Below are 13,380 nucleotides of genomic sequence, written 5' to 3' on the forward strand. Positions count from 1 at the left end.
TTATGTATTCTGCCATTTAGAAATAATAATTTCATTCATTCTCAATTCCCCTTAGCTTTATAACTTCTTTTTTTTTTTTTTAAAGAGGTGAGTTATGTCAATAAATATCCAACTCATTACTTTCTGTTTATACTTAAAATACTTGAGGCTTTCTCATTGTAAAGACAAGAATAGATCTACGAGCATTCAAGAATCATAAGAATATCTCTGGGATTTACTACATAATAGGTCTGAGCTTAAAACTGATATTAGATGAAAGAAACTTAAAAACAGCCAAACATGCATTTAGCACACTTAATGGGGGGGAGAAACTAATCCATCTTTCTTGAAGCAATAGAATGAAAATGACACTATCAAAAAGCAATTTTCTTCATAAGGAGAATTCTTACATGCGTAATATATTTTACATATCTCAGAATATTAGAGCTTGGGGGAGCCTTGTCATTTACTCAGAAGATGAAAAATATGTACCTTTGGTTCCACATGATTTCCAGGAATTTGCCATGCAAATAGGCAGTCAATCATAAAGAGAACAGTTTTGTTTACATATACATTATTATGCCATTGATAGGTGAATTGGAGCAAAATGTCCTTGAACCCTATTTCCGAAAATAGTAGAAGTCTATGGATGTGTTGCTCTGCAGAAAAAGTATAGCTAGGAAGAATTGTGGGATAAAACTGTCATTTACCCTTAGACATTGTCTAATGGCATTCTTAAAATTAAGAAACCATTATTCAAGAAAATCGTATCAACATTAAGAACACTGGGGAGTCAGTGACATGTAACCAGATTTTCTTACTTCTTATCATTTAATGGAGATAGTACAGAAAATAAATTATTTGTAGGACACTTTAATGGCAAGTGTCTTACAATCCCTGAGCAAAAAATATTTGCTTATTCCAGAGATTCATCAAATTTACTTCAACACTATTTCTGTAGTTTTCAGCATATATATATATATATCTTCTTTTTTGGGTTAAAATTATTCCTAACTGTTGTCCCAGCTGCTTTGAAGGCTGAGTCAGGAGAATTACAGATTCCTGGTGCTATTTCTAAATGACACCCAAGAGGAGTTGATTTAGTATGAGATCCAGTATTCAGGGTCAGATGGGTGGCTAAGATTGTAGTTTTAGGGAATCTGCCTGCATGGAATTTTTCCCCCTCAGAGAAAAAAGTTTACAGAGTATCAATCCTGTTAGGAATATATTGAGAATAAGTAGGCAAGACAGGACTAGTTTGATTCAAGTGTTCAGTACTAGAGGGCGCAACTGACTTATAACATCCATATGTTATTAAGCTTGCAAGACAAAAATATTTAGTTCTGTAGAAAATGAAGTCAAATCATGCTATAAGTCTAGGACTACTTACATTCCTCGAATTAATTCATGTGTGGGCTTTGTGGTTGTTTTCTAAGTTCCTAATTCTAGGCTTACCAATTGTGAGTATGAATATAGTTAAAATTCATTAAAGCACTATAGCACAGATGCCCAGCCTTCCACACAGGCCACTTCAGCATCGCCATGTGTGAGCTTACACATGATGTTTTTTTATTAATTTATCTATACAGCAAGGACTATGTGCTATTTTATCAATATATTACCAATTCTTTTGGATTTAATTTTAAAACAAGACAGAGATTTATAGAATACATTATCTATCTCAAGCTACACAATACTGTAGAAAGCACTGGATAACTAAGTAAGAGGAAAAAGCACTTTTATGTACTATAAAACCCATAAAATGAAATTGTGTTGTGGCACAAGTAAAGCCTCTAGAAATTGCCTTAATTAAATCACCATCACTTATTTTAAAATATTATTTACTTTATTTTTGAGATTATAATTACATCTTTTTTCCCTTCCCTTTCTTCCCGTTAAACCTTGTCTTATTTAAAATTCATGGCTTCTTTTTTCATTAATTTTTGTTAAACACACATACATACACATGCATACTCACATAAGCACACATACCCCTACATTTCTAAGAACAAACATGTAACTGATATGTTTGTATAATGTTGCTTGCATGTATGTTTCAATGGCTGACCATTTGGTATTGGATAAATAATCAGTGTGCTCTTCCTTAGAAAAGGCTATTTTTCCTGCTCTTGGCATTTATTAGTCACCTATAGTTCTGTGTGTACAGGTGAGGCCTCCTGTGCTGCCCCACACTGACCATCTACTCAAGAAGGCCAATTGTTGCTGTTCTCAGGGATGATTACAGAAGAAAGGGAAAAAGTTTACAACTCAGAAGATCAAAGATTCAGGATACTTACTGTATGTTTATGCTGTATGGTTACACCCATAATTTTCATAAGCATGACTACAGAAACATGAGCTGAACAAGGAGAGAGCATATTTTATATAGAAACGATTTAAATCTCAACAACCCAGTTAGACTGGGAGCTATAAAGTATTTAGAGTTCCTAAGAATGCAAGCCCCAGAAAGGCACACAACCATATACCAGTACTGTTCTGCAGACAATTACTGGTGGCCCATGAGAAAGTATGCAAGAAGTGGGATCATGTGCCTGTTGTCATGTGAAGAAGAATCAGGAGTGTCTGCAGAAGCCAGTATACTGTTGGCAGTACAGTGGGCAAGTAGTGAAGCATAGGGATGAGATTCACTCTTATTATGAGCCTTTCAGTGATAGAAAGCAAAGAACTCAGCTGCTGGAAAATGTGAGAAAGACCCCTACCTTTTTACTAGCAAAAAATAACCGTGTCTTTGTGAGAGGTTTGGGACTTGCCCACAGACTCCATGTTATCATGCTATAAGGTATAAGCATTTTTCCCCTCTCCAGAGATGCACAAATGCTCAATTCCAGAATCCTACGTTGGCATAAAGCTAAAGCTTTCTTCTGTAAGAGAAGAGGCAGAACACACACCAGCCAGTTTCAGTGCTGTGTATGAGAAGAACAGGACGACCATGAGACTTTTAGTTATTGTACAAAGTCGCAAAGACTATTACCAGTGGGACAGGTGTAGAAGTGCTGAGAGATCCAACCCCTGAGGTTGAAATGCACAAAAGCATCACAAAATCTATGCTAACACAAAATAGGAAATCTCGTTGGTCTCAAAAATAGCAGGGAAAATAGAGGGAAGAAAGGAGGGGAGGACAGACCAAGTAAAGGAGGGAGAGAAGGAGGATGAAAAGAGAGGGATGGAGGAAGTGGGAGGGAGAGATGGAAGGAAGGACTGAGAAGTATAGAGGGTAGCAAGGAAGGAGGAAGGTAAGTAAGTAAAGAAAGGATGAAGGGAACAGGGAAGGAAGAAGGCAGGGAGGGAAGGAGGAAGAGTGGGAGGGAAGGAGGGAGAGAGGGAGGGAAGGAGGGAGAGTGGGAGGGAAGGAGGGAGAGAGGGAGGGAAGGATGCAGAGTGGGAGGGAAGGAAGGAGGAATAATTAAAAATAAAAGAAAAGGTGTAAGAATGGGAGGAAGGAAGGAAGAGGAAGAAATAAAGAAAAATAGATGATGTACAAATCTAAGATTTCAAGCTTTTCAAAATATTTAATCACGTACCAGGTTTGGGAAACACACAACTTCATTATTTTATTAGATTTTGAGTTCACAGCACTCTCACTCACTTATGATGCAGATTTCCAGGAATCTCAGATTTATGAAGGAATTTAAGTCTTATCCATGAGCCCCAGCCCTTCATTTCTGTCAAAATCTAGCCATTAAGTTACAAAAACTAAAGTCCTAACAATCAAGGATAGGAACAGGCCTACTTTTAAATGTAATGCTATTTTAAATTTCTTTATCTACAATGTGCTTGAGCATAGTGTTTTGTGAGAAAGCTATACCTGTGCTTTAAATGTAAAATGTAAAATCATCTTTAGTGTTACATTTATTAAACTTTACCTGTTTATCTACAGAGAATTTTTACATTCCCTCAGATTACCATCATTTTAAATGTTATTTTCTTCTAATTTACTTTTATGTAGTTTTGTACACACTTCCTTTTAGTACTTTGATTCTATTCACTTTCTTTCCCCAACTCTGCCATGCTTCACTCCCTCTTTTATACCCACACAACTTTGTGTCACCCCTATCATTTTAAAAAGACATTCCAATCCAATGTCCCATTTCCAAAGATTCTTGGATTCATGGCCTTCCACTGGACCGTGGTCAACATACCAGGAGCTCCATCTTTATTAAAAAGGTACCTCCCTCTCCTAGCTATCAGTTGCCAGTATCTTCTGTATTAGAAGTGGAACTTCTGATAATTTAATATATTTCTAGAACAGAAGAACTTATCTACGTTATAATTATACAAACTGTAAATCTAAGATTATAAAGACCATTTTCTTAAAAGAGGTGAAACATCTTTTGTTCCTTATAGCACATAAAAGATGAGACATTGGGAATCAGAAAAATAACAGATAGAGAGGACATGCTAGGGGTAAGAAACTGGACAGCAGGTAGATCTTCAGGGATGCTCTGCTCTCTGCTGGGTCCCTGTACTCTGTATGTTACCGTACTATTCTTTGCTCCCAATTCAGTGGTGTGAGCAAGGGCTCTGATGACCTTATATTAAGAGACCTCACAGAAGACAGATCACTATGACTGAGGCTTAGTGTGTGATGTCCCTTCCCCAGAACATTTTACTCCTGGTTTGGTAAGTTCTCTTAACATAGAAATGCCAACCTTGAATTTTTTCTGTTGTTTGCCTTTCTGTCCAAGATTAAAGAAATTTTACTCTTTCTTTTCCTTGTGACAAAAATCACATTGAAACAAACCTTATTTTTTAAAAATAAAACTTATTCTTTTGATCAAAATACACATCTTTCTCCTAATAAATAAAGATGTGATTATGGAAAGCTGGCATTTCCCTCTTGCTTCTTGGCCACAGTAATATGTCTTTTCCCACATCCAAAAGCTCTGTACTCCCCTCGTTGTTCTAGATTATGTGGAAGTTTGTGCCTCACAGATGTATCTTGGCTTGCTTCTAGAATAGAAATAAGATTTCCATTATGCATACTCACTATCGTCTGTTTTGCCAAAATGACATGAAGAAATTTCATTTTGATAGTAACAGAAATACACGAGGCATCAAAATCACATTAATAACAAACTCATGGAAGTAAAAATATCAGAAATAAAATGGAAAATTAACATTTCCTGTGGATATTTCATACTTTGGTAATTAGTTGTTACTAATTTTTCATTTAAGAACAATATGGAAAATTTTCATTTTAAAAACAGCCTTCAAATTAAAGCCATGCAAATTTTCATGATTTGATTTTTAAAGCAGATCAATGTTCTTCATTCTAATGATTTTTTTCTACAGTTTCTTTGGCAAAATTCCCATAAATTGTAATCCCATTGACCTGATATTTATTATTAAACTAAAAATCTGGTCTAAAATTTATTTTCCTTATTACTCTTATAATCACATTATTAAAATCTTTACTCTAATTCAACATTTTCTATTCCTATTCCTTCTTCCTTTAACTACACCTGATTTTTATCCTTAAAACATCTTAAAAGACTAAGTGGGCCTCCATACCCAAATCAATATATTGATGTACTAATCCTTAGAACCTCATGATGTGATTGGAGTTAAGGACAGATCAGAGACTGACAAATAAGTTAAGTAAGTCATTAGTGGGAGCAGCAATCAAATGTGACCAGTATCTGTAAAAGAACTAGATACAAGACATAGATGTACACAAAGAGTATTCTGTATGCCGATACAGGGAAAGGATGGCCACGACCAAATCAAGGACAGAAATCTTCAGGGCAATTTAACTCTGTTATCATTGATTGGGGGAATTTATTCTTTGAACTATGTTAGTATAAATGTCCGCTCTTAATCCACTAGACTGTAGTATTATGGCAATAAAAAACAGAATTCACCTTTGGGAGGCTATATTTCTCATGTTATTATCCTTGAAGTCTGACCTGATATAATGGTAGACCCAGAAATTGATTCCAAATATACAGAGGTTAGCTCAAATCATGACAGTTAACTACTAGCTCGGAAATTTTGTATAAGTAGTTCAATTTTTCTGAGTGTGAATTTATAGACTTTTAATAACAATTATGTATACATATATAATACACACACACACACACACACACACACACACACATATGGAACTGTATCAAGCAGATTGTAAAAAATTGCACTATGTGGTAGAACTTTCTCATTGTTCCCACCAGAATTCTTTTTATATTCAACAATCAACTGATGAATTGAATTACATAAGGAAAGATATTTCCTTAAACCTTTCATAAATTATTGTTTTTCCTTCTTATCCTCCTAAGTAGCCATGATAACCTCTAGTCCCATTGAATGGAATAACAAATAAAAACAAAAAGTCTAAATAAAATAAATTCAAAATACCTCACCTTCACAATACTACAGTTATATACATCTTTGCACGTTTCTCTATCTTTTCTCTCTAAATGGCAAAAGTCAGACACACATCTCACCTACAAGAAGGTTTTACCTGCTCTTTGTCCCCAAATTTCAAACATTAATGTGAATGTTTGAATAAGAATGACTTCTCCCCCAGACTTAAATATATGAATGGTTAGTTATCAGGTAGTGGAACTATTTGGGAAGGATTAGGAGGCATGGCCTTGTTAGAAAAGATGGAACCTTGTTAACAGGATGAAAACCTTGATGGAGGAGGTGTATCACTGAGAAAACGCTTTGAAATTTCAAAAGTCTATGCCAAGTCCATGCCAGGCCCCATCCCCTGCTTTCTGTCTGCAGATCAAGATGTAGAGCCCTCTGCTGCTATTCCTGTGTCATGCCCATCTGTTTCCACCATGGTGATAATAAACTCTATTTTTCTCTGAAACCACAAGCCCCAGATTAAATGTTTTCTTTTGGAAGAGTTGCCTTGGTGTCCCTTCACAGCCATAGAACAGTAAGTAAGACAGTCTGCCAAAATGCTGAAGTGGTTTCTCCATTTTTCCACCATATTTCTTTTCTGTCCCACTTCTTCTTAGAAATATTCGTAAGAAATGTTCTAGAAATTTTCCATTTTGGTTTCCTGTATTCTGAGCAGTCTGAAGCTGATTCAGTCACTCCCAGGTCCAGTATCATCATTTTATTGCTCTTTTTTAGAGCAGTAGACATGTTTGTTGATTTTCTTTCTTGATATTTTTGTGCTGTTAGTTGGATTTTAGGACTTTATATTCTAGTTTTCCTCCTTTGTCCCCAGTCAATCCTACTCAAACTTACTTACCCCCAGTTTGTCTCTGTTCACCCTTTTTAAATAATGGTATGAGTTAAAATGCTTAAACCATTTTTTTTTCTATTGTAGTAAGTTCCTGGGTAATTTAAGGTGTTTCTATGTTCTTAAGCATTGTCTATATGCTAAATATTATCAAATATATGTTTTCAATTTTATTCTGACTTTTGAATAGGATAAGCCATGATCAGATTCAACAGTTGAAACTCTCTTTTGGGTGTTGCAATATCCCCAAATGACTCATATGTTGAAAAGAAAGCAATGGTTTATATTTTATTGTATTTATATGATATGTAGTCTACTTTATAGTGTTCTTTCTTTGTCTAGTGGTTCTAACCATGAGTATCCTTGGGATCTCCTTACTCTTTCAACTATTATTTCTCGTTATGTTGGTATCATCATCTGTTGCGTGGTAAATTCTGCTTTTTTTAATCTCTGAAATATACATGGGCTCTTTTCTTCCCAGCAAACCTCTTGTACCTTCTCTGGTTGAAAACATTATTTTCTCTCACTTTAATTAATGCCACAGAATTATCCCATTGTCACTGAAGTTTTCTTGCAACAATCTATTTGTGTTAGCAAGCAAGGTAACTTAAAAAAAGTTAAACCAACCATTTCAATTTTATCATTATCTTGGTGTTATTTGAGAAGTCCAATAATATTAAAGGATTGTTCTCCAGCCAAAGAATAAAGTCCTCATAGGAGGTTCTTAAGTCATAAATATATCTTTGAAGGGTATAATGAGACCCCAACACCTTTGTCTTCTTCATGATGGCTTCCCAGTCATGAGCTCCATGAGTTACCCATATCACACAATCCCACTATGATCTGCTGTCTCGTCACAGACTTAAATGCAATGTCCAATGATCACAAATTGGAACATATAAATGGCGTTAGGCGAAATAAACCTCCTTTTTTGTAAATGAAAAAACTGCCAGAGAATACAAAACATTAAGATCTTTGTATTACACTTGGACTTCAGTTGATCCCAATCTTAATTTTCACCAGATTTCTATACTGATCATCTGTAAGTTCCCTAATCTTCTTTCCCACCTTTGTGGAAAAACTCACCCCGGGCCTTTCGAATGTGTGATTTCTATTTCCTGAAACACAAACATCAGAGGATGATCTATAGCTGACTACTTTTTGTGATATTAATGTCAAGCAATAGCTCCCTTCATAAGAGAGTGCAGTTATTTGCCTGCATCTTCCTGCATTTGGTTATAAAATATATTAGAGAGAGAGAGAGAGAGAGAGAGAGAGAGAGAGAGAGAGAGAGAGAGAGAGAGAGAGAAAGAAAGAGAGAGAGCAGTTATATTACTGCACCCAGCCGGAACAGTCACCCAAGCGGTTCATTGTTAATTTAATTTTCTTTACCATATCATTATGCTTAACTGATTTATGTGGGGTGGGTGGGTGCTGCTTCAATTGAAAAAGTTGTGCCGTTAATATCAGAACCCAGGAGGCAGAGACAGAGGCAGGCAAATCTCTTTAAAATTGAGGCCACTAAGTTCCAGGATAGCTAGAGCTACATAGTGAGAAACTTGTCTCAAAAAAAATCAATAATAATAATATTATAATAAAAAACAAACAATAAATAAAGTAAACATCTTCCAAATATTCTTGTTTTGTAACAGTGATATTACTTATAAAAGCAATATATTGCCTCATAAATAAAGCAGTGGAATTGTACAAGACCATGGATTCCACCCACAAAAATCGCACACAAACACACAAAATAACTGAAAGCTCTAAGTTCATGCAGATACTAATATATAAACCATTTTCTGGCTTAGTGTTTGAAACATTAGATAATAACAAGTATCATAGTAAAGATCATTCAAATGGATGATTTGATGTCAGGCATGCTTAGCATCCTGTGATCTTAATTTTGTGATTTACAATCTTTAGGTATTCTGTTTTCTGGCCTTCTGATTCATTGAGTACCTCTTTGGATCTCCTGTTTGGTGTTATTACAGAAGTTATGATCTTTGCTCTCTAAGTAAGAAATATATATATAGTTATATATATAGTTATATATAGTCCCACTGATTCTACTTGCCTTGGCTGAATTTCCTATTTTCATATTAAATATTATCTATTAACTCCTGGAAATTGGCTGTTTGCTTATGTCCTTACACTTAGCATCAACTGTCTGTGGGAGGATTACCCTGCCTGTTCCCTTGAACAGTTTGGATGATGAGTTACTTTCAGAGGTAACAGTTAGGTAGTAACAATGAAGACCTATTTTTCTATCTACTGTAGTCTGTGAAATATTTAGGTTGACAATATTGTAATTCTCTAAGGTCTAAATCACATTGATCCTACAGAGTTGAGAGATTTTTTTTTTCATTTTGGGACATGTTTTAGGTTACTTGTAATAGCAACTGATTTCTTTATCACAAGATAAAGTACAATTCAATGTCTCTGGATGAATATTTTATCACACAACAAAATGTTATTGCTAATCCATAGTGGCTGACTGATCAAAATTATCAATTACATGACACTTTAGGAAGTCTTAGTGGATAGTTTCTAAGTGTCATGGACAGTGCCAGATGACAGAGGTGATCGATATATAGACCCTGCCAACAGAGAGCTCAAGATTTACTGGGAAAGACACACAAGAATCAATCTAACAAAGACTATTTTCAGAGTTAAATCTAACAGGAAAAGCAGCTCTAGGAATGTGGTAAAATATAATTATAATGGTACAACAGCAGTTTGTTATAGGAAATTAATTCTGATTCAGAGAAGAAAACAAGTAACCATTTTAAATCTGGTTATAGTCCAATAACAAGAAAAGAAACACACAGAGAGGTAGGTTGCCTTCTGACACCCCATCTGATGGCAAGAGAAGACTTAAAGATATTTCTCTGAAATCTGAGCTGACCTCCTTCTATATCCCTGATATTTCTGCCTTTCCGAGCTAGCTTCAGCCTCTAGTCATCAGTTGGGAAGCAATCTGCTGTTCATTCCTAATCCCAGGGACTGGTCTTGCTGCCACCCTTCTGTTAGGACTACTGAGCTGCCAATTTGGTACAGCATCTGATTTGAGGGCATATGGTTTGGGGCAGCCTTCTTAGAGAGTAGAGTGGAAGGAAAGCCTCTTTGGCACATATATCCAAGAAGTCACTGCAGGAGAGAGAATTATCTGTGGCTGATGATCAAGCCAGGTTCACTATTCCTAGAATACATTATTTCATGGTTGCACTTAGCCAAGATTCTCCTACAATTAAAAGGCAAGCTTCAGAGAATAGGTAAAGTAGTGTTACCAGTACTGGAGATCCTGAGAAAATAGCAAATAGAGACTATGTAGCCACTTTTAAATGTCCTCCTTACTCCTCATGAGAGTTAATATTTGTATACTGTGTTATACAGTATACAGTACAATATAGACATATTGTACTGAAGAAAGTGTTACATAAACATAATTTTGTATGTGAGGGTCCTTAGGCCCAGAAAAAGTTTACCAGCTTTTCCAGTCTCAGGTAAGAGTTTCTAAGCAGCACCAGAAGTTTCCTTTTTAACTCCTAAATGTCCTTGCCTATTATGTCACAATTACCACAGAAACTGCTTTTCCCTGTATGTTAGTTAATTTACATTTTTTAGGTTTGGGGGAACCATGTGGAGATGAGAAATATGAAGTGATTGCTACTTGCTCAAGTCTGGCATGGCATATATGGAATATACAAGCTACTTTTGTTTGCTGAATCTACAAGTAATTGAATGCATGTGTACAGAGGTGTGGTTGCTTTTGAACATATAAAGCCTTGAGTTGTTATGTGAACAGCAAATGATGTCTTCATAAATGCTTTTTCTGCTCCCAGATATTTATTTATAGTCTGTACTACCCACTGACGAGGCATTATTTTGTGGAAAGGTCATAATTTTCTCAAAGGTTGAAAATGGAAACATTTCTAACAAATTAAATCAGTAGCATGTGTAGGACGTTGATAGGTCCTTTTGCATGTACAGCCCTCACCATGTCAGGCTTTGCCGAAATGAGAAAGCATGCCAGAAGCCGAGGCTGGAGAGATAGCATGTACTATACACTAGTACTATGCTGCACTTCGAGTTGAACTTCCCAGTAGAAGTCTTCATTAAACCAAGCTATGAAAAGTAGGCTTCAAAATAAACATGTTACTAGTGATCACATTAATAAAAAGTAGTAGGAAAAAACCAGACATTTTCAGATTATTCAAATTGCTAGAGAATAAGAATATTATAGCTTACTGCTATAGGGTATCTTAGGTATTAGTTCTACCTCTCAGAATTGTGACCAAAGTGATATTATTAGAAAATTTAGACTATGTATGAACCCCAGAGGTTGTATAGATTTCAGCAAGTCAGCCATATTTTATCTGTGCTGATTACTGTTCACACATGCATGTTTAGTTAATTGTATAGTTTGTTTGCTTTTTATAACCTCTTCATTCTTCATAACGTCTCCTAAAGACCATAGTTAGAGATAAGGAAAATTCAGAATACCTCCACGATTTGTCTAACTTCTCAGTGATATTCTTTGGTGAGTTCTAAATATCAAAAATATTTTTCATCCAGTGATCCATGCTGGTAGTGACCATTACTAACACTGTGCGGTTTTGTGAAAATTCCAAAACATTAGATAACAGTATATATTACAGCTGATTCTTTAAGTAAGGTCTAAAAGACCACTTTGCCTAAGATCTCCAGCATTCACATATCTGTTTTAAGAATAATAAAGAGCCAAATGAGTTATAAACTATGTAAATTCCTGTGAAACAATAATGTGTTTTTAATCTCTTCTATGAAACCTGTCACTTTTTTGTCCTTCTGTACACAGTTGATTTCCTATGTTTATAATTTTACTCTTAACCACAAATGTCTACATGCTTTCAGTTCCTTGGCATTGAAACCACATAGCTATGAGGAATCAAGCTAGTACTTTGGAATGCTGTCTCTCCTATCTCGCCAACCTGCAGCTATTGACTGTTTAGTATTAGATTCAGAATTTATTTGGCTGTCCTAATATAATATCAAATAAAGGATACAACACTGTCCTTAGATATGGTTGACTCTGACACCTCAGCTGATATTGTAGCTTAACTTGCAGTTTTTTCCTTCCTTATCATGCTTTACCCTTTACTGGTGTTACTTTAATAAAGCATTTGAACTTTAGGCCTTAGTTTAGGTTCTCTCAAGATAAAAAAAAATCACCATCATTTTTAATGTTTGTTATGATAACTAAAATCCCATTTGATAGTCACATTGATAGTTCATTTAAGTACAATGACTATATAATTTATGAAGAGATGTCAACCAACCTGTCCACAAAGGCATGGTGAAGAAGAAAGATGGGATCATTGGCCGATCCCTGAACTTGGGACATCGTTCCATTCATGTAGATATGCAAAGCATTGTGCATGCTGCTCTGCGAAGGATCAGCTATCCCTGTGAGTGGACTGGCAAATCCTGGTGACACAGATGGAAAACTTAAAAATTAGTTTACCTAAATGACTGAAAGTCTAAATGATTATCTCACCCTGTCTGTAACTACAGAGGAAAACATAATTCTATACAAACAAAGTCAATAAGAAAAGCCATTTGATATTCGGATTCCAAATTTAGAAGTCTCTTCAGGACTGAAAGGTATTAGGTTAGGTACACTCTGTGATGTTTTAACTGGTGAGATAGGCTGGGCCAATGTGGATGCCCTCATGGTGTATTTTTGTTCAGTCCTTTGAATACTTCAAAGTCCAAGGAACCTTTGTAAAAATTAGTGTTCACTCATATTTACTGATAACAATATAAAATATATAAATAACATATTAAAAATAGCAACCCCACAGAGAAGTCCTTTGAAGTATGTTTGTATCCTCTTGTTTTCTGGTTCTAATTAATACTTTAATTCTGGATCCTGATTCTGGAAGAAGCATAAAATGTGTGATCAAACATTGTCATTCATAGGTGATTTTTCTAGGGACATCAGATCGTACTATGTTTGTTTTTATTTTTTGTAGAATATTCGTTTCACAGCTAATTGTAACTCATTCTATAAAACAAAATCAAGTCCTCATCTCTCCGTAAGGCCACTTTAGAAACATACAACACTCTCCACTGTACTTATTTTCTACAAATATTGCACATTTTTCAAAGAAATTGACATTATTGATTTTGTACAGCTCAGA

General features: G+C 35.3%; 1 protein-coding gene across 1 annotated transcript in view; it reads right to left on the reverse strand.

The window, feature by feature from the left end:
• The window catches only part of Tyr (tyrosinase), a 54,743-nt gene that overhangs the window by 16,742 nt on the left and 24,621 nt on the right, over positions 1-13,380 (reverse strand). The window contains exon 3 of the mRNA XM_051149459.1: positions 12,517-12,664. Coding sequence (XP_051005416.1) covers positions 12,517-12,664 — 148 coding nt within the window. The remainder of the gene's footprint in view (positions 1-12,516; positions 12,665-13,380) is intronic.

Source organism: Acomys russatus, chromosome 7 (assembly GCF_903995435.1).
Source record: "Acomys russatus chromosome 7, mAcoRus1.1, whole genome shotgun sequence".
Lineage (NCBI taxonomy): Eukaryota > Metazoa > Chordata > Mammalia > Rodentia > Muridae > Acomys > Acomys russatus.